Here is a 21,071-nt window from a genome sequence, read left to right on the forward strand (position 1 = left end):
TCACCCCCTGCTCTCTCTAACCCCCCATCCTCAGCTCCCCTGCTCTCTCTCTCATACACCCCTCTTTCTCTCACACACACACCCTCCCCCTGCTCTCTCTCCCCCTCCCCCTGCTCTCTCTCTCACCCCACCCTCCCCCTGCTCTCTCTCTCTCTCAACCCCCCTCCTCCCTGCTCTCTCTCCCACACCTCTCCCCCCTGCTTTCTTTCATATCCCCCTCACTGGGGCCTTTATCATCCCGCAGCATGTTGGGGCCTTCAACTTCACTGCGAATGGTGCACACTTCACTTGCGGCATCCCAGGGCCTTCATCTTCACTGTGAATGGTACGTACTCTGCTCGTGGCACACCGGGTCTCCTCTGTCATTTTCTGCACAGAATTTGGCAATTCTGCACAGGGGGGAATTCTGCACAAATTCTGTGTTCTGCAGTAATGCAGAATTCCCCCAGGACTCATTTCTTTGCAGTGATTTGCTTCAGTTCCTCTGAATCATCACCATCAAAGAGTGTTTTTGGTTTGAATATCTCCTCTACATCTTCCTCAGTAAAGAATAAAGCAAAGAATTAATTTGTTTTTTCTGCGATGACGCTGTCCTTTCTGAGTGCTCCTTTTGCTCTCGGTTATCTTATGGTCCAGCTGAATCACTCACAGGCCTTTTGCCTTGAATGTCTAGTTTTTATTATTATTAGTTTTTGCCTCTATGGCAAGCTTCTTTTCAAATTCTATCTTTAGATTGCCTTATTAATGTTTTAGATCTAACTTGCCAGTGCTTATGCTCTTTTCTGTTTTTCTTATTTGGATCTGCTTTCCATTTTCTGAAAGATGTCTTTTTGGCTTTAATTGCCTCTTTCACCTCACCATTTAACCATGCTGGCAGTCATTCTTCAGTTTTTATCTTTGTCATTCTTCAGTTTTTATCTTTGTTTTTAACAGGACATTTTACATAGAGCTAATGGAGCCTATTTTCTGGGGAAACTGCACAAGTGGTACCCCTACTTCATACAAAAATAAAATCACTTTGCACCAAATAAAATTTGCAAAGCCTGGAATTATTTTTTACAATTTTTTCTGCAAAGGCACCTCCCCTTTAGTTTTTCCTTCCCCCCCCCTTTTGTTTTCCCTCCGAATACTTTCACACGTCTCAGAAAGAAACCCCTTCTATGAAATAAACACATCCATAAGACATTGGGCCTCTGCCTAACCACTAGAAACATGAGATCTACCAATGTCATTTCTTACACACTAATACGGTGTAATTACAACCAAAAGGTAGGGCATAAATAAAAATGATAAGCAGACTCTGGCTGCGGTGTGGGCTCCAGGATTCCCCCTGAGAATGCTGACAAATGGCAGGCCACACTGTTGTCCTGTGCTGGTCATGTTCCTGACAAGTCACTTTGGATTTTTACACTAACTGTTCTGTCTATTAAATTGCTCCCTTTCACCACTGACTTTTGCTTGCATGTTATCAGAACAGCCTCCTGTCGCGTCTGGGGCAGCACAAGTGACTCCCTGCAGAGCAATGTTAAAGTGGAGTGAAAACTGGATAATTAAACACGATTCATTAATGATGGGAATCACGGATCCATCGTCTTCATATCAAATATCACAGATGCTAGGAGCAGAAAAACTTGTAGCGAGGGGGTCCCGAATAGTCTCAGACTGATGTCTCCCTGTATGCTGTGGACGTGATCCTTTATATGCGAGTCTTCAACTGGAGAAAGCCTATTGTAGATTGTGACATGTTTTGAACACAGAGCTTTCCAGCCAGGAGGCCGATCCGACAGCTATACAGTGATGGATCCTACAGTTTCTGATTTCACACTCTTCCAGTGAGGACTACTAAACTCTGTCATTTGATCGGTGAGCCTTTTAGTGAGCGTCCTTCATATACTGCGATATGTTCTTGTGAAGAAAATCCCAGCCCTAAGGTAAACTGCGAGTCTGATGTGTGATCAGCCACTCTTCTACTGAGATCTCTATGTACATGTGAAGCCTGGCTCCATATGTGTGGTGGGTGTGTATATCCCATTAGATGGTATTGGTCCAGGTATTGCATGGATCTGATGTTTGCATGTCACCCACACTCCAGCTCCAGGATTTAGACTGGTGAGTGGGGGGTATGCATGGTGCCAGAGTGCATGACAATACATGGGGACGGCCATGTTATCTGGGATTAGGAGAGGGCTCAGTTGCTAAGGGAGAAGTGGAGCTGGTCAGAGAGGTGCTGCCTGCTTGTATTTCCTTCACAGATGGCAGCTTCCTCGCAGCATCTGTGCCTGCCTGCCTGCAAAAAAAAAAAAAAAAAAACCCAAAAAAACCCCCAACAAAACGTATGAGTGTGTGGGGTTGTGGAAAGCAGAATTAAGTTAAAGTGTTGTAGTATGGGAAGACCTTGGCATCCAGAATTGTAAGTGACAAAGAAATGAATCCCCTGGGTATGCGGGGTGGGGGTGGAAGATGCTTGGACCGAAAGCAGTTTTCAGGGTCTTTGCAATGTTCTCGGAATCAGATCTGAAATAAAGTGTGTGGTGGAGGGGGAGAGAAGGAATTCCAGATGCAGAGACCTGGGCAAGGCCAAAACATCCCTACCAGAAAGAAAGGGGATGAAAAAAGCCAGAGGAGGGGGGGGGGGGGGGTGCATCCAGCTTCAACATATTAGAAAATGCACCTCTGGCAACATGTTTAAAATAAAAGGTTTCAAAGCAAAACAATCGGGGTAAAAGAATGTGCTTCTGAGATCTAAGGACTGTCTCTCTGTTTCCTGTTATCGCTCGGTGACTCCTGCCTTCCGCTAATTCAGGTGGCTGCCCGGAGTCAGCACACGCTGTCCTTACAGGCCTCATATGGAAAGATATATGAGGGTAATTAATCTTTCTGTCGGTCTCTAATTACAGAACCTGCACCGAAATGATGTCCGTGGTAGTCTTGGCACATCCTCTTTTTACAGGAGGAGAGATTGGGCACTAGTTGAAGCCCTATATGCTTCTGTATCTCTTTGGGACTTCTGTTCGTGCTCCCTCCCGGAGGTGGACTTCCATATTCTCAAGTGCTTTGAATCTAAAAGAGTGAAAGGTACATAGGAATGCATCCACCCAAGTGTAGATGCAAAAAGCAGCTGTGAAATGCATATGTACATGTGCAAGCCTACAAACACACTCATGCGTACGTGTAATTTGATTGAGTGAAGAATACAAGATGAACGTAAGTATGCTAATGTAACCCCAGAAAGAAATGCATATGCAAATCTACTTATACTTTGCATAAGTATATACACTTATGCAAAGGAGGAAAACTGTAGCATATGTATAAGTGCAAATATTGATGCCAGATGGAAGGCATGCAAGTTATGTATCCATATGTTTTGCAGGTGTACATTGATGCAGGAGGCTGTATACCCAGCGGTGTATATGTGTTTGCGAGGGGACATTGTCTGCATGTGCCTGCATGAGGAATGTACGGGTTTCTGGAGGTGTGTGGGCGTTTGCATGGAGGTAGGCTTGCTACCTTGGGCACAGCAAGCGAAAAGTGAGAAAGAAAAGCTGAAAGCCAGCTATTATCTGTTGACTGCCCTTGCAGACGGAATTCAACTAAGAAAGTAAACAGAAAATATATATTGTTTAATTTACAGTGACGTACGTGTATGTGTGAGAGAGAGAGAAGGGGGAGGGGCGGGGGCATGCAGGAGTCTCAGAATGAGCCCCCTCCTTCAAGAACTCTAAGACATACTAAAGAAAGTGAATTATAGCATTAACAATGAACCTTTGTTGCAGGTGTTCAATATATAATAGCAAAGAGTTTACACTTTTCTTTTCGTTACAGAAATGGTAAAGTGTAGAGCATGAACGTTGCCGCAGTAACATCAAAATATTGATATATAAATCTGAAATTCATTGACTGTGAGTTTACATTTAACTAAACAAACTATAACAAATGCTTTTCAGATAGCAGGTTCAGCTAGACTAGAAAAAGAATTGCAAGAAAAAGAAGTTGTAATGGGACATGAAAGGAGCGTGTAAGCCAAACATGGTCTGCTCCTTGGGCTTTGATCGGAAAGGCAGAAGCAGAGGCTTAAAGAGGCGCTGTGTCACCATCGCTGCTTCTGAAGAGGCTTGCCCGTCGCAGGAGGCTCTGAACGGCGGCGCTGGAACTAAGGAGAGAGAGTTTATCTCGGCCCTAAGCAGACGTCACGCGCCGTGCTGTCATTTCAGCACCATATGCAGCGCTCCTCGCAGTGCACTTCTAATTCCGTCCCGCCCCCGTCCCGGTTTTCCCACTAACCCGTCCTAAACCCTTCTGGCAGCCAGCGTCCGTTCGCCTCGGTCTGGAGGGGTCATTGGCTTTCGCTAACTTCTAAAATGAAGAGTGGAAGTATTGGAACTGATTTTTTTTTTTTAAGCTGTTCTTTGTAAAGTTGGTGGTCATCATTTTCATTTCCAAATGCATGCAAAGTCTTTTGAATTTAGGTACACACACATAAAAAAAAAAGTTAAATTACATCGAACCTGAACTTGCCCTTCCTAATTTGAACTGCACCACCTATCATAGACTTGAGCACCGCCTGCAAACCTTGACTTGTGGGAAAAAAAAAAAAGGAATAGGTAATCCCTCTAAATTTCATTGTATCCAATATCTTGCCTCTCTGGTCGCCACTTGGATGCTTCCTCTTCGCAGAATTAATTCTCCCCACCTCCCACCATCACCACCACATACACTCTTTCATATGCTCGACCATTTGGGATAGCCAGTCTTTATGCTCTTATGTTAATACATTCCAGTTTGATTTTCTGGCCTGGAACATTTCAGTATTTTTTTAATTGAATTTTAGCAAACTCACCGTCTTAATTCATTAGTTCTCTTTTGTTCCCTTCCCTCCCACCTTGGAGGTGCTTAAACCCAATGAGACTTCAAACAACTTCTTGAAAACAGGGATAAGCCCTAAAGCCTGCCCAGCGGGCTTTGACGAGAGCGCATGCGCCGCACGCTCATAGCAATCTCAGGCTCTATTAAATTAATAAGCAGAACTCTTGTGGCCCCCAGTTTAGGCACAGAAATCCCATTGTCAAACAGCCCAATCAGAAAATGGGTTCGGCTGACTGCTCCTCCCGATTGGTTCTTTTTAGTCCAAAGAGGCCGGGCTAGAGGACTGGAAAGAGGAGGAGGACCACGAGCTCAAAGCATTGTAATCAGATTCCAGCTGTGGAGCCAGCCCCTTCCAGCTGACAGCCAGGGCCGCCAGCCAATGGAAGACGCCGTGAGACAAAGCCGGGGATGCCATTGGCCGCTTTCCGGCAAGGGGGCGGCGCTAGCGCCTGAAGTTGGACTCCGGGCGCCAGCTGTGGAGCGAAGCTGGGGCAGCAGCTTTCCTTCAGTCTTCCCTCCGACGGGCGGCGACGCGAGGAGGAGGAGTACCCCGGAGACCTCGGCAGCGGGTCCCTGCCATCCCCGCCTGGGAAAGTGCAGACCCTTCCCCCCCCCCCAGCAACGAGAAGCACGCGGGAGTCACCTCACGAATCCCCAGCACCTGGCGGGGGGCGGCGGCGCGTCACGTGGAATAATCCCGGGAACCGGGGCGCCAGGCTGCGGAGGAGCGCGGAACTCCCCGAGCCCCAACCGCGCTCAGTGGGCACGTGGGGAGGATCGAAGTGGACGAAGAAGATCGTTTACTACTAATACGGATCAGAAACCGTTTCTGCATCAATGGGCTGATCAGTAAGGGGGGGAAAACACCCCAGCAAAGCCGCTGTCAGGGAAAGGGAGGGAGAGAGGAGCAGTCGGGCCCCGCGACGGGAGCGGCTGCCTCCCTGCCCCGGGGAGCCAGGCAGAAACAGCAACGGACGGGGGGAGGCAATGAGCCCCTGCCCACTCCGGAGCATGTGCTCGGATCCGGGCAGAAGCTGCAGCCCCAGGGCGTGAGGGCTTCTCCTCCTCCCCCTCCCCCAGAGCCCAGCCCCCAAACCAGCGCCGTCTCCGAGCCAGAGACACCGCGATGGTCGCCCCCTGGGGCCCGTTGGCGCTCTGAGGACCTTCGTTAGCCCGAGGACCCAGGACTGTTGACCGGAGGATGGCCGAGGATGGACCCAGTGCCCAGGAGCAGGAGCCGGGCAAACCCAAAACCTTCATTCGCCTGAACGACCTGTCGGGGGCTGGGGTCCGCTCTGGCACCGGGGACAAGGAGGCGGCGAGCGGGGACCCTGAGGCGGAAGGGTTGCCCTACCCGGCTGTGGCACCGGTTGTCTTCTTCTACCTGAGCCAGGACAGTCGACCTAGGAGCTGGTGCCTCCGGATTGTGTGCAACCCATATCCTTTCTCGATAGCTTTTTCTTCTTTCTTTTTGGCATGGTCAAGGTAAGCGTGGACACCTGGGCTTGGCGGCTGAGAGCGTAGCCCCGAACTGCAGGTAAGAAAGCATCTAATCCTCCTCGGGGCGCTTGGATCGCACTGGGACGATTACCCTCGGTGCCACAGGGAAAGCCCCCAGCCTGAATGCTAGTGGCAGGGGGGGCGCTGGCCTTTTGTTTCGGGTCTCCTCGGTCTTGCTGGAGGAGCCCCCTCCCCCTCGCTTCTTCCAGGCTCTGCCACGGGGAGCCGTCGGTGTGTGTTTTTCCAGATGTTGAAGGCTGTGCGCATTAGGTACTGCCCTGGAGTTTCTGAATTGTGCGGAATTGAAACCAGATGTAGCTTTTCGGTTTGGGGGAGGGGGGAGGAGGGTGCTTACTTATACGGGAAATAGAACGAATCCGTCTGCAAAATACTGCTGAAACGAAAAAAAAAGGCCAGTCTGGACGAGAGGGGACAAGCAGGGAGTTTGTAACTTGGTGACAGTGACAGCAGGGGAGGCGCTCGCTGGCTCGGCCTCTCGCACCTTGCCGCTAGTTGGCTTCTCCCTGGCCGCTGCGTGCCTTGGCTTTTCGCTTCTCTCGCTGTCTCCGATTCCGGTTTTGGATAGTTTTCCAGAATATTTGGGGGGGGGGGTGTTTCTCAATGTTTCCTGCATTGGTAGGCAGGGATTTCTCTGGGGCTGAAGTCAAAACATGAAATTCCAGAAGAGAACTGACGTCAAGTGAATGGAAACAACATGTAAGATGCCGAAGAAGAAATTAAAATTTTATTGGGGGGGAGGTAGAGAGAGAGAGGAGAAGCGGAGGGGGCTGGTGTGCGGTCTTTAGCTGAGAGCATGCAGAAGAAAAGTTCACTTGCATAGTCCTGGGCGTGACACAAAGCTTCCTCCAAATCGTGGAGACCCCAGACCCCCTGCTTCTCTCCAACCCAGTCTGGCACAATGTATGTAACATGATCAGATCACGGTTTCTGTCATTTTTATTTGGATTTGAGGGCTGATATATTTAGGATGTCATCAATGTTTATTGTAAGATGATTGCCTGCTCTATTTAAAAAAAAAAAAAAATCTTCTGGGCATTTCTAATATGAGCAGCATTGTCTGTCTGTCTAACATGTTTTTGACAAAAGGAGAGACAGGATTCATCTTCTATACTGTGAGATATATATATATATATATATATATATATATATATATATATATATATAAAATCCACCCTCCTTAATACACCCTTCCTTTCCAGAAGCTGTTCAGCGGCAACAGATAATCATATTCATAACCCCCCAAACCTGTTATCCAAACAGCATCGGATATCCGACAGATCTGTTCTCGCTTTGAAACTAGACATGCAGCAACCACACACACAAAAAACAAGAAATAAATAACTAAATATGCTTCACCTTAACCGATATCGGAGATGCAAAGTGCCAGAGCTGACGGTAGGCAACCAAGGCTGGTAAAAGTGAACAAAGGGCCATTGCGATTCTTTATCGGTGAAAAACTGGGCTTGCTGAATTCAGTTTTGAGTAATTAGAGTACTTCAATTACACACAGCACATTCAGAGAGAGGCTCCTGAAAATCCCGGCTTGCCCAGAGCTTTCCCGAGCTGTTTTTATTGTTTGTTTGCAGCTATTGATTTCTACTAAACAGCTGGATTTTACTAAAACATAAGTTCTAGGTCTTTTTTTTTTATGCAGAAAGAAAAGTATGTTTTCTTTCTGCATAAAAAATGTTTGCTTAAATGCAGGTTTGCTTGGCTGAGAAGACAGTGGGATTTGCACAGAGCGTAAAAGGGAGGTGCAGGTAGCAGCATAAAAACGGAAACCATCAGATAAGACTGGGTGGGGTTGGGGGTTCAGCTCCTCTTTTTATCCACACTGGACCCGAGTTTCCAGGCTCCTCTAGCAGGGAATACGGAACATGATACCAGGGAGGGCATGAGATGCTGGGCCTTGCTGACATGTTCCTCAATTTTTCCCCTTTAGGTGTTGTTTTTTTTTTTTGTTCTGCAAGATGGACAGCGAAGACTCTGAGGTCACAGGAACATTTTTAAATCCTCGTCCTGCTAAGAAAGGGAATGGTTTCTTGCCCATGTGCTTGGGGTGCCGTTTGCGAGGAGTCGGGTGGTCTCGGGTTGCTCTCCCAGTCCCCAGATGGTGGCTGCCATCAGCTTCCCCTTCTCACCTTTTACGTACAGTTCCTGGGGCGAGGGGAATCCCATCTCTTTACCGCTTATGGTGGCTTCTTCTTTTTTTTGTTGGGCACTGGGCCATTTCTCAGGGGCTTCTTTAAGGCCTCCCTCCCGCTAGGATTCTTTCCACTTGGAGCCACGGATGGGAAGACCCGTGGACAGTTGCTGACCCGATCGCATGACTTATGCTGCTGGTGAATCCTAGAGTACAATATTCTTGAAGGATAGGGGGGGGAAAAAAGTCTAATCTGATAGAGTGAAATCCGGTTCCAGATGGCAGGAGCTGCTTGGCCCTCCCATCATCTGAAACTCTCCCCCCCCCCCACCCCCCCGATTGTCGTCTTTCTGGTCCTGGTTCTGTTCTTTTGCTTTTTTTTTTTTAATGGGAAAGGGCCGCAGGAATGTTCGGGGTTTTTTTTTTTTTAATTTTTTTGTCCCCCTCCCTCTTGGAGATAAGGGAAAGAGGAGATCTGAGGAAAGGTCGGCCCCGGAGCCGAAGTTTAGACTCTGGGAGAACCCAAGGCAACCCGCGTGCAAAACATTTTCTTTTCTTTCTTTTAAAATGCTTAGAGCCCAGCAGCACCCGATACGACTCGTTCTAAAATGGCAGGAAGAGCAAAGCCCACGGGCAATGCTTTCCCCTCAGTGACCCCCCCCCCCCCCCCCCCAGCAAGGGATACCGGGTTTATATCTCACCCGCGACTCTGCTAGGCTGGCAGAATAGAGAGCGGCGCAGCCAAACCGCAATCCGGCTCCACTAGAGCAGTCTCCTGAACTTTTCAAAGCCGGGTATTTATTTCTAGGCACCGGGGATTCTCCGTGGACAGGCTTTCGGCTCATCGCCGTTATTAATCGTGCTTCTTGCAATCGGAAGCCTTCATCACATCGGGCCCGTAAATACCTTAGAGGTGGAATGAAGATGTCATTGAGAGTAGAAAATGAGTGGAAAGCAACTCGAGTGAAGAGGTCCATCTGCAGCCAGCTCGTCGCAGATGCGCCTGTAATAAGGGATCGGATACTTACCTGGGGTTGGATTTCTGCCACGTTAGCAGTTTTGCTCAACTTGGCTTCTTTTCCTTCTAGCACGGAAGAAAAAAAAATACATGTCCCGCTTAATAGGTTTGTCTCTAGTGTGGTAACAGTTTCTATAAATAGCATGAAGTGTATAAATATTAATCTAGCCCAACACTTTCTCCTATATACAAACACGTTCTTGGCTGGTTGGGAAAAGAATGCGTCTTGTCTTGGGATTTTGCTCTTACATAAATAGGTTTCACAGGACTTTAATAGGAACGTGTTTTAATATAGAATTTGTATTTTTTTTTTTTAAAGTCTTCCTTTGAACCTCCATGTATGAAACGACAAACGGCCAGAGATAGTCTGTATACTAACGAAATAAAATTTGCAAGGCTCAATGTTATTTCCTGATTGGGAAAACATGGCAGATTGCATTGCGTTTTAACAACCTGTTCTCTAACTGAGGGATCGGAGGAGTAAGGAGAATGGGGTGCATAGGAAATGTGTCCTCAAAGAGAATGAAAAAGCAAACAGGTCGGGTCTCTACAGAAAACATAGAAAAAAGATCCTACAGGCCGGGGTTGGTTTATTGTAGATAAGTTGGAATTGGGTGAAAACTTGTTGTCTGTTGCATTCGGGGACTGATTCATCAAGGGTCCTACTCCCCCCTAAACACAGACTTGTAAAAAAAGCCTTAGGGAATTGGACCCTAAAACTCGGATGGTAATGGAATACAGATTGGGAAGGACAAGACCGGGGTTTTGTGTTGCTGCTAAGTACTTAATGCCGTGAACTGCAGCACTGAATTCTGGAACAGGGGATTGTTTGGTTGGGATGCTCACATTCTTTCCTCCAGATTGTGAGCATCCCAACCAAACAATAGCCTGTTCAAGAATTCCGTGTACTTGACAGGTAACCACGGTTGAGGGAAAGCAGATACAGCAGAGCTTGTAAGTTCAGGGCATAAATGTGACCAGAAGTTCTTTATCCTTTGGTATTTTATTTAGAGCATGCAATTGGTACTCAATTGGCTGGCCAAGTGACCGGGATTCACACTTTATGAATTCACTTTTTTGGTTCAATTATCAGTTTCTCCAGCTGATCACTTGGCATTCCCTAGTGGTGCCCCATCCAAGTACTAGCCAGGTCTGACCATGCTTTGCTAGGTAGTCACAGGGTCATGAGATGAATGTCCCCATCCTTAATATAAGGGTGGTCTTAGCCTGGGTGACACAATAACCCAACCAGAAAACATATACTCAATAAAGAGGCATTCTTAATACACAGCTTTCTGATTAGACAAGTTGCATTCTGCATGCAACATATTAAATTTACACCATGTGCCCCTCAATCTCATCCTTTCTACAGGTATCAGGCATGGGGACCAATCAGATTATTGGTGGTCCCTCTGAGGGCTCTAACAAGGGATGAGCAAGAGGGGCCTTGTGTGCCAAGCCAGAAGGGAGGGAGTGCCATGCCACCCTTTTAAGTCAGTCTGTGAGCACATGAACCAAAAAAGAACTCATCTAGTGACTGCTCCAGTCCAACTCTACAACAGAGTTGGAACCTTGCCATGTTGTATGAGGTGCATGCATGTGTACGTACGTAGTAATCCAATGGGATTATTTACTAAAGGTGTTTCCCATTTTATGTCTATGCCAAAAATGCTTAGTAAATAGGGCACTAAGTTATCTCCTTTTCATGGCCATTAATACAGAAGTAAAAGAGACATTAATTCAAATGATAAAATATCTTAGTTAAAATGATACTTTAATAGCTTTTGTCTTAAATATTGATTTAGTTCAGTTATGTTTTATCACTTAGGAGCATAAATACCCTGGAAGTTGCTAAACTGTGACATTTTCTCTCTGACATTTATAATTTTATGACATTTTGAAGCTTGTCCCAGGAGTTTAAATGTTTGGCTGTTTACATTTTCCACAACACTGAGCTCTCGGTTCCTCCAGAATGACAATTCAAATCGTCTTTCAAAACCATAATCTTGTTGTACAAATGTCTTTACCAGAAATCATATCTGATCGAGTCCTTTCTTCCTTGTTACAATTGAGATTCATTGTTTGATCTCACAAGTGAGCAGGGTTCTTGCTGCCCTTGGCAGGTGATGGGACTGGGATCAGTCTGTTCCTTTCCTCCCAGAACACTGGAAGCTCTGACTGGGCTGAGGAGCTCCCAGCAACAACACTAAAGCCACATCTGCTCCCTTCCTACTTTTTAATTCCCCAATGCCATTTATTAATTCAATTAATTCAGTCTCTGTGCTTGTCAGGCAAGGACAGATTGTGTACACTTACAGATTTTTTCACTTGGCAGTGGATGATTTCCAGTTTGGGGGTTTGTTGTCCTAATAGGCAATTGATAAACCTTGCCATGTACTGGTATGGCTTGGTTTTCCATCAACCCTGGTCCTCCAAGAGCTTCCGGGGATGGATTCTGCAAAGGGCACAAACCATGTGGCCAAGTAGACAGAATCTCTTTGGAATGGTACAGGATGTCCAGTCTTCTCTGCATAATTTTGTGTTTTCTCTCATTCCACTGGGATATCTGAAGTCGATTGGGGCTAGCAATGGCAGTTTTCTGTCAGTAGCCACTCCATTTTTGACATTTTGAGGTTCATAAGAGAATGTTAGGCTTTAGCTTACAGGTTGGGAAAGGTGCTGATCCAAGGTCTAGTGCTGATTGTAATTTGTCAAACAGTTTTTGGGGCTACAAGGGAATTTAATTTCCTCTGGGTAGTTTAAATCAGCCATAGTCCAATAGAAAATCTTTTTTTTTTTGTCCTATTTGGATTACCAAAGTGTACTACTATAAGATCAATTTGGAAGAACTGAACTGGGTAGTCCTCTGGTCATAGTCTGTTTATTCATTATGCTGCTAATAACATGATGAAGGGCTGGCTGCTCTGCAGCTGATTCCTGAAATGGGCTTCTGCTCATCAGCCCAGCAGGGACCTGGAATGCTGTGAAGGCAGTGCTCCCAGTCCCTTGGGGGGAGGGTAATTACAACCATCACACAGCCTGCAGCAATACCTTATGTGTGAGATGTAGGATGCCCGCACGTACTGGATTCCAAAGAGAGTCATGATCTGTGTGGCCCTTATTGAAACCTGTCATGGCAATACCTAACTTATAGGAGGAGAATGAAGGTGAGGGAATAAACAGCCCCTCCTCCCTCCCCCCCTGCCTAGCTATGAATGAAAACTTGTGATGCTATTGTAATGAGGCAGACCAAAGGAGAACGAGGAAGCAGCCAGCACTATTTATTTTTATTTTTTTTTAAGGATGAGGCCAAAGGAGTATATGTTTGCTAAGTACCTATAACTGGGGAAGGCAAACTCCAGTCCTTGAATTCTACAACCCGGTCATGTTTTCAAGATATCCACTCTGATTATTCATGGGCTGCATTTGCATGCACTTCACCCATTGCATGCACATGCATCTCATGCATATTCATTATGGATATCCTGGGAAATCCTCAAGAACTGGAGTTGCCTACCCCTGACCTATAGAGGCCATTCCAGTCTAGAAGTGTAAAGTCCTTCTTATGAAATTGTTCTAGACAAAATGTGTGTGTATAACTTACGCAGGAATATGTATTTGCCCTGGTTATGTCAGTGCTGGAGACACTGCACATATTTACTATAAATGAATACATTTCCACATGGAGCATTGAAGACAATTTGTTTCTCTTTGTTCCTGGGTGATTGCTGCCCTCATTCTCGCCAGAGCCCATGGAAAGACCAAGAATAAGTTCTTTAGTCCACAGGCAGCAAATCAGACCAGCATTTAGGACAACAAATTAAGGGAAAGCTGTGGCATGGCTCTTCTTGTTAATCTCATATTGTCTTACCTTTAATCACTAATGGAATGCACTTTCCATGAGACATTTCACATGTTTTAATACAATAATAAAAGAACCATTATAAAGAAAAGAAGATCCAAACCCAGCCTAATAGAGAGTTCATCTGGCATAGGGATTCTTCAGAGGCATTTCATGTGTTAGTATATATTAGAAAGGTAAAGTTGAAAAGGCTGTTGCACTGTCTGTATGTGTATGTCAGCAATATGGTAATGCACACTCTGGGAAACACAGGCATAACCTTAAAATAATGACTCATAATGAAAATTGGTGATATGATGTTTTGTTTATTGCAGCCACCACAGTGAATCTGGTCGGTTTACTCTTCATTTTCACAAATGAGAGATTGAGTTTGCAGCAGCATCGATATTCAGTGGTTCACCTTCAGGCTGCTCTACATGCAGATGCCTCAGCTGAGGTTCAGATGTCACCCCCTTTGACAGGTGTTTAACTTCAGTCTGTTCTCTGGTGCAAGCCTTATTAACTCTGCTAACGTTCTCCTCATTCAGCATATTTATCTTCATAAGGTTTATCAGAACTGGTTTGGCCTTGTTTTTGGGTCTTGGGTTCTTGTTGGTGACATGGAGTACATTTTTCTGTTTCTACCCTTTGATTTGTTCTTAGCCATTGCCCATGGGGGAAGACATTAGAGGCCAGGCCCATGCAGCCATCATCCCACTGCTTCTACCAACATAGGGAGTGTAGCCCACTGTTAGGCTGTTCAGGGAGTGGAAAGGAGAATCATGCGCTTTAACAGGCGGAACCTAGAGCTCACCCTAGCAAACAACGCGATGCAGCTCCTTTAAATCACTAAGAGCTATTATTACTTGTCCCAGGCAAAGTTCAACGCTGGAAAACATCGCTCATAGAGCGAGACATAGAGATTAGGAGTCTTAATCTATAAGATGAGCCTCACTGTGGTGGGAATTCCAGGAGTTCGGTCATACCTGTTAAAGCATGTGTTTTCCTTTCCACTCCCCTGCACAGCCGGACAACAGTGGGGCTACACTCCTGGTGCTGGCAGCAGAGTGGTGGCTGAGCCCTGATGCCTCCCCCTAGGCAATGGCTAAGAACAAGTCAAAAAGGCAGAAACAGAAAAATGTATTCCATGTTACCAACAAGAACCCCAAACCAGTTCTGACAAACCTTAAGAAGATAAATGTGCTGAATGATGAGAATGTTAGCAGCGCTAAGGCTTTCACTAAAGTAAAGACTGAAGTCAAATATCTGTCAAAAGGAGCGGCATCTGAGCCTCAGCTGTGAGGTATCGGCATCTAAAGCAACCTGAAGATGAACCACTGAATATAGATGCTCTACAAACTTGTTCTCTTGGTTGTAAAAGTGGAAAAGTAAAATGACCAGATGCACAGTGATGGCTGCAAAAAACACATCTTATCACCAATTTCATTAGTTATAATAATGGTAAATCATAGGGAATCGGTAAGCAGGGATTCTGCTGGCCAGTTCTACTGCCAGTCAAATAGCACAGCTCCTACAAGGAAATGACACTCATCAATCTATGTATTTTTAGCTATTTGCAAGATTGTTGCTAGGTACTTAAAAGATATGGGGCATAGACCAACCTTTGCCTAATACTAAATTAAGGAGCACAAATTAGAAACAGAAGCATGCAAAAACTGAAATGGAAACCCTAAGAAGCTAGACCCTGCGTGCAACACCAGAGAAAGAGAAACAGATGCATTTCCTCCTGAACTGAGCAAAATAAAAAAAAAAAAATGCACAGTCCCAAAGCTAATATATTTTCTTTTCTACCTTTCATTGTCTGAACATTTATTTATTTAATGGTTGGTCCTGGTCTTTCTTTTCCAGGGTCTCTCTTCCATTTCTTCTCTCTCAATCTTCCATCTTCCTCCCTTTTGTTCCTATATCCATCTACCAGTGATCTTTCCCTTTCATCTTTTTTTCTCCATTTCTCTCTTCTCTGCCTCTATCCATTCATAGATAAATTTTACCCCTCCTTACCCCCCACTTAACCTTCTAGTCCTCAGTCTCCCCCATTTTACCACTCACCTACCCACTAGCTTTCCATCTCCCACTCTCATCCTCTCATTCCCCTCTATCTCTTACTCTTTCCCCAGTCTCCTATTCCCCCTGTATATTTTACCCACTTCCTAGTCCTCCGTTTCCACCCATAATACTTACCTCCTCCCAACTCTCATTTACCTTCCTCTGTCTTTCATCCCATCACCAACTCCACACTCATTCAATCCATGGCCTCCAGTCTGTTCTTCTACCACTTGCCACCTATCCCTTTCCTCTCTCACCCCTCAATGGTATCCTCATTTCTTTTCACTGCTTTTCACCCTCTCTCCAGTCCTCCAGGTTATTTATACCACCTATCAACCCCACCCTTCAGCCTCCTTCTCTTACCCCTATCTCACCCCTCCCAGCCCATCTAGTGTATCCCACATATAGTTCCCCATTATCCCCCCAAACTCCTGCCCTGCACCCCACTCGGAGTCCTCATTCTTCAGCTGCTTTATCCAATTCCTCTCTGCTCTCCAATCTAGGCTTTGGATCCATTTCTTACTGTTCTCCAAGACCCTGCTCTCCAAGAGTCCCTGTTCTTCACCTGCCCCCAAGTCCTCCTTCTTCTCTGATCTCGTTTGAGTCTTATTCTTCCTCCTGCTCTCCTCCCTAATCCTAGAGTCCCTTGTCTCTCAGACTCCCTCCCAGTCCCCATTCTTTTCTTGCCCCCTCTCCAACCAGTTTGAGTCCCTGCTCTACCCTCTCCCTATACAGCATCTCACAATCTTGTGGACAGCACCTGGTAGATCTGCAGTTCCTCCTTCTACCTTGGAGCTTCTTCCTTTATGGGGCCAGCACAGTGGAAATCAAAGCAGTTTGAACTGCACAGGGAGTTCTCATATTTATGGAGCCTTGCTTGGTTCAAACATCAGGTGTTTGAACTGCATGTGGGTCCGTGCGATTGATCCAGCTGTGTTTTTGTTTTGTTTTTTTTAAATCCTGCAGGGCTCCATAGATACTAGAGCCCCTGTGATTCAAACAGCTTGGATTTCCACCGTGCAGGTCCCAGGAAGAAAGAGGCCCCAAGGCAGAAACAGGAATTGCAGCTGCACAGTTTGCAGAGGCTGGGGTTTGGAGTTGGGGGGAGCGGGAACACTTGCCATTCTGTAGGGATGTCTTTTCGGCGCCTCAACTTGTGAACCATGCAGTACACGGCGAGTTGGAGAAACCCCCCCCCCCCCCCCCCCTTTTTTTTTTTTTTTTTAAACACAATAGCAGCTGAAACTCGGAGCACTAATTGGCAGATTCAGGGTATGGGTCCCTGTGTTGCCCAGAGCTAGTGATGCTCCTGTTTATTTGGTACTTTAAAGGCAGTGGTTCTCAACCTAGGGATACACCCAGCCAGTCTGGTTTTCAGGATATCCACAATGAATATGCATGAGATAATCCTGAAAACCTGACTGGCTGGGTGTGTCCTGAAGACTAGGTTGAGAAAATTCTGTAGGGCACATGGGCTCCCTGTCCTTCATACTTATGATGAATGCATGTTCATAAGTGTTGGGGTTCGGGAGCAGAGGATTGTAATACAGCAATGTATACAAGGTTTCTAGGCGCACTTCTACGAATTTTGCCCCAACTGAACCACAAACTGTACGGTCACCACCATCACTGCAGAAATAATGTCAAGCCCTGCTGAGTGCATTTGGACTTTTATGTCTGGTTATTTTTAAAAGGATCACTGTGACCATGACCTAAATGCTCCATGTAGGAATACAGTACCTTCTTTCCACTACAATTCTTGGATCAGTTTATTACCTAGCATGTGTGAGATTTCTCTCTCAAATACAAGAGTCAAACCATAAATCCCAATAAATTCATAAAATGCAGCTTTGTTCATTTATTAATACTTTATTTTTAGCTTCAAGGTCTCCTATGTCTCATGGAAATAGCTCAAAGCAAGTGGAGGCTTGTCAAATATCTATGCAGGTTGAAGTTTAAAGTTTGGGGGTTTGTTTTTTTTTCCCTTTTAAGATTGACTTATAGTACAATTAATCAATACCTGTTAAAAGTAATACATATTTCAACATGATCAATGAATCAATTCTGGGAGATTTTTTTTCTATTGAAAGATCTACAATTTAAACAAGAATTGATTTGGTTTTGTTAAAAATCTTTTTTTTTTTTTTTTATATTCAACATTTGAGACTTGTTCATTGACATCTGCCATATGTCCCCTTTCTACTTAAGCTAAGTTCTATTTGACTCTTTTAGATTCAACAGGATCATTACAGACAATTACAAATCTGGTATTTTTATTAACATTCCAATGTTCTGCTTACAAACCCTTCACCCCTTTGGTATTTAAAGTGCACTGCTACCCCTTTCTTCCCTAGTTTGGTTCTCTTTTTACACTTTTCAATAATTTTCTAGTATCTTATGAATGGTGCACAGCTTGGAGAAGAGCCGGCTGAGGGGGGATAAGATAGAGGTCTTTAAGATCATGAGAGGTCTTAAACGAGTAGATGTGAATCAGTTATTTACACTTTCAAATAATAGGACTAGGGGGCATTCCATGAAGTTAGCAAGTAGCACATTTAAGTCTAATTGGAGAAAATTATTTTTCACTCAGCGCACAATTAAGCTTTGGAATTTATTGCCAGAGGATGTGGTTAGTGCAGTTAGTGTAGCTGGGTTCAAAAAAGGTTTGGATAAGTTCTTGGAGGAGAAGTCCATTAACTGCTATTAATCAAGTTGACTTAGGGAATAGCCACTGCTATTAATTGCATCAGTGGCATTGGCTCTTCTTAGTGTTTGGGTAATTGCCAGGTTCTTGTGGCCTGGTTTTGGCCTCTGTTGGAAACAGGATGCTGGGCTTGATGGACCCTTGGTCTGACCCAGCAGGGCAATTTCTTATGTTCTTATTGGAAAGCAGAGTCTTCCTTTTATCCACAGGACAGGTACAGGCTGAGGGCAGCAGCAGTGCAAGTTTCCTTCCACACATTTTTTTGAAATGGATTGATTCTGCCTGTTGGGTTTCAGAGGGGTTCCCCTTGCCCCATTCTAAATGTGGACATGCGCATTCCACCAGCTGAGCAAAGCGCATAAAGGTGGGGACAGTAACTTTCAAACAGCTGCGCAGGTGTACACGGATGCGCGTAGGCTGGCTCGCACTAATTGACGTGGCCATTTTATAACATATGCGTGTATATGTGCGCATGGTATAAAATCGGCTGTATGCACGTACGCGTGTGAGCAATTTTATAAGGATGCACGCATGTGCGCACAAATGCTGGCTCTACCTCGTAAATGGGGGGGGGGGGGGGGTTTGAGAGATGTGAGCTGACGCCATTACCAGTCTCACAGTCCATTCTCAGTTGACCCAGTTAAAGGACTGGATTTTTTAACCCCTCTAGTTAATATGCCTCCATGTTACTCTTTTAGCCTCAACCCTTAACACCCTGCTAACTAGCCTCGTTATTTTTTTTTCATTACTTACACACTATCCATAGCAGAAGTAAAGCTACGCACTTGTGAGTGTAAATACGTACACTGTACATTTCACGGTACAGACCCAGACCACCCATGTTCCACCCCCTGTTTTTTTGCCTTTCCCATTTGGGCACGTGCAGGGAGATACATGTGTACGCGGTTGCTTCTTAAAATCCACGCAGCGAGCACCGGCCTGAGATACTCGCATATTTCTTGGCTTGGGCGCGCATAGGGCTTTTAAAATCCACCTGATTTTATTCGGGAGATCACTTTTTTTTTTCCCTCAGTCTCCCGATCTGGTGAATGAATATTGTTTCCATATCTGCACCACGCCAGTTTGTTTTTCAAACTACTAGTGAAACACAAAAGTGTGTGTGTGTGTATGATTTCTGCTCACCTAGCTCTGTAACGTGCTTAAAATTTGCAATTATAAAGCTTTCTGGTGTTGAGACATGATTGCACATATTTTTTTTTTTATCCCTCATGGTGTTCTTTGAATTATTAGTTCTCCCACCAGCATCAGCCTGGTCAGTTGTTTTTAGTTTTCTCTCTTTTAGCCACTTGGAAATGGCAAGCATTACTGTAATGAATCAGTCTCGCCAGTAAGAAAATTAGCTTTGGGTACTATAGTAGTTGCTATCACAGTCTCTCACCTCTCACCTCCCACCCCCGTCTTAATCTGTGTGTGTTTACTCTTGGCGTGCGTGTCTGGGTATGATTCTCTTGTCCTGATCAGCGTAATGCTTTGTTTATCCTGTACCTCTTCCGGTTGGTGCCCGAACAAAATTACACTTAATTAGAGAGTGCATGTCCAGTGATTAGTACATCTGGCCTGTAGCATCTTAACTTTTTTTTTTTCCCTATAGACACAATTAGAGAAAAAAACCCAACCCTTTAGTATTGTATATGCAAAAGAGACTATGGAAATTGCCTGTGTGAGTTACTGTGTAATTTTCAGATCTATTTTTTGAGTTGACTAGTGAAAAATCACTCATACTGATAAGTGTTTGCTTAGTAGACACTGTACAGGCAGTGCCAAGCTCCTGCTATTTCTTCTCTCCTGGCACCTTTAGACTGCAACCATCCTGCTGCTTGACGAGAAAGATGCACTAAAGGGTGAAATGGTTGACCAGGACACTTTGGCTTTTTTTTCTTGCCGTGATAACTATCCTGAAAGGGGACTTTTTCTCAGTCACCCTGATAACTCTTATGGCAACAGAGCCCTCCTGAGCTTTGCATGCCATGGCAAGAACCACACTTGCCGAGATCCACTTTAAAACCTTGCTTTGCAGAAAGGTCTTTGCACAAAGAGGATGTGGCACTTTAATGCAATTTATTCATTCCTATTCTTCATATATCCAAAAATCAAATCTTGGCTGAAGCAGACTTCAAAACAGAATTAAACAAATTACAACTTTCCATATTGCCCCTGAAATCTTTTTTGATGAGTAGCTCATAACATCGGCCCAAACGCAGAAGAAGCTGGTGCTTGCATCTCCACCGGCTGCTTCACCTCAGCTGGTACAGAGAGAAAAAGGTGGGGAACACAGTCACTCCCCGCCGACCTCTAATCTGCCTGGTGGTGGGCTAACGACCTGCTGAAAACACGTGGACTGCCATAGTATGTCTATAACCTGCTGCTCTGCTCCTTCCCATCTTTGGAACCGGGACAAAATGCACACTACCTGTTGTCCAGTTAGATCCTTGACAGGGCCAACCAAGGGACTAGTGATCTATTCCCTTCAACTTAATATCTCACTATGGGCACAACAAGTGTATAAGGCCCTCCCCCCCCCCCCCCCCCCCCCCCCCCCAATCAGTTTGATTGGACAATTTTGAAATAATACATATTGGGCCAGAATTTCTAACCTACATGCGGGCATAGATTTGTGCGCGCAACCCGGCGTGCACAAATCTACGCCCAATTTTATAACATGCGCGGGCAGTCGTGCGCAGGATATAAGATCCGGGGTCGGTGCGCGCAAGGGGGTGCACACTTGTGCACCTTGCGAGCGCCGAGCCCTAGGGGAGCCCCGATGGCTTTTCCCGTTCCCTCCGAGGCCGCTCCGAAATCGGAGCGGCCTCGAAGGGAACTTTCCTTTTGCCCCCCCAGCCCTACCTATATCCCCCCCCCACCTTTATTATTTAAGCTGTGCCTGCCTCTAGGC

The 21,071-nt window shown here is 45.5% G+C and overlaps 1 protein-coding gene across 8 annotated transcripts in view; it reads left to right on the top strand.

Annotated features, from left to right (window-relative positions):
- Window positions 1-5,350: 5,350 nt before the first annotated feature.
- The window catches only part of CACNA1G (calcium voltage-gated channel subunit alpha1 G), a 468,525-nt gene continuing 452,804 nt past the window's right edge, over window positions 5,351-21,071 (top strand). For all 8 annotated transcript variants that reach the window (XM_029600643.1, XM_029600645.1, XM_029600651.1 and 5 more), the window contains exon 1: window positions 5,351-6,300. In XM_029600643.1, the coding sequence (XP_029456503.1) occupies window positions 6,065-6,300 (236 nt within the window). In that variant the 5' untranslated portion in view covers window positions 5,351-6,064. The remainder of the gene's footprint in view (window positions 6,301-21,071) is intronic.

The sequence above is a fragment of the Rhinatrema bivittatum genome, chromosome 4 (genome assembly GCF_901001135.1).
Source record: "Rhinatrema bivittatum chromosome 4, aRhiBiv1.1, whole genome shotgun sequence".
In the NCBI taxonomy this organism is placed as follows: Eukaryota; Metazoa; Chordata; class Amphibia; order Gymnophiona; family Rhinatrematidae; genus Rhinatrema; species Rhinatrema bivittatum.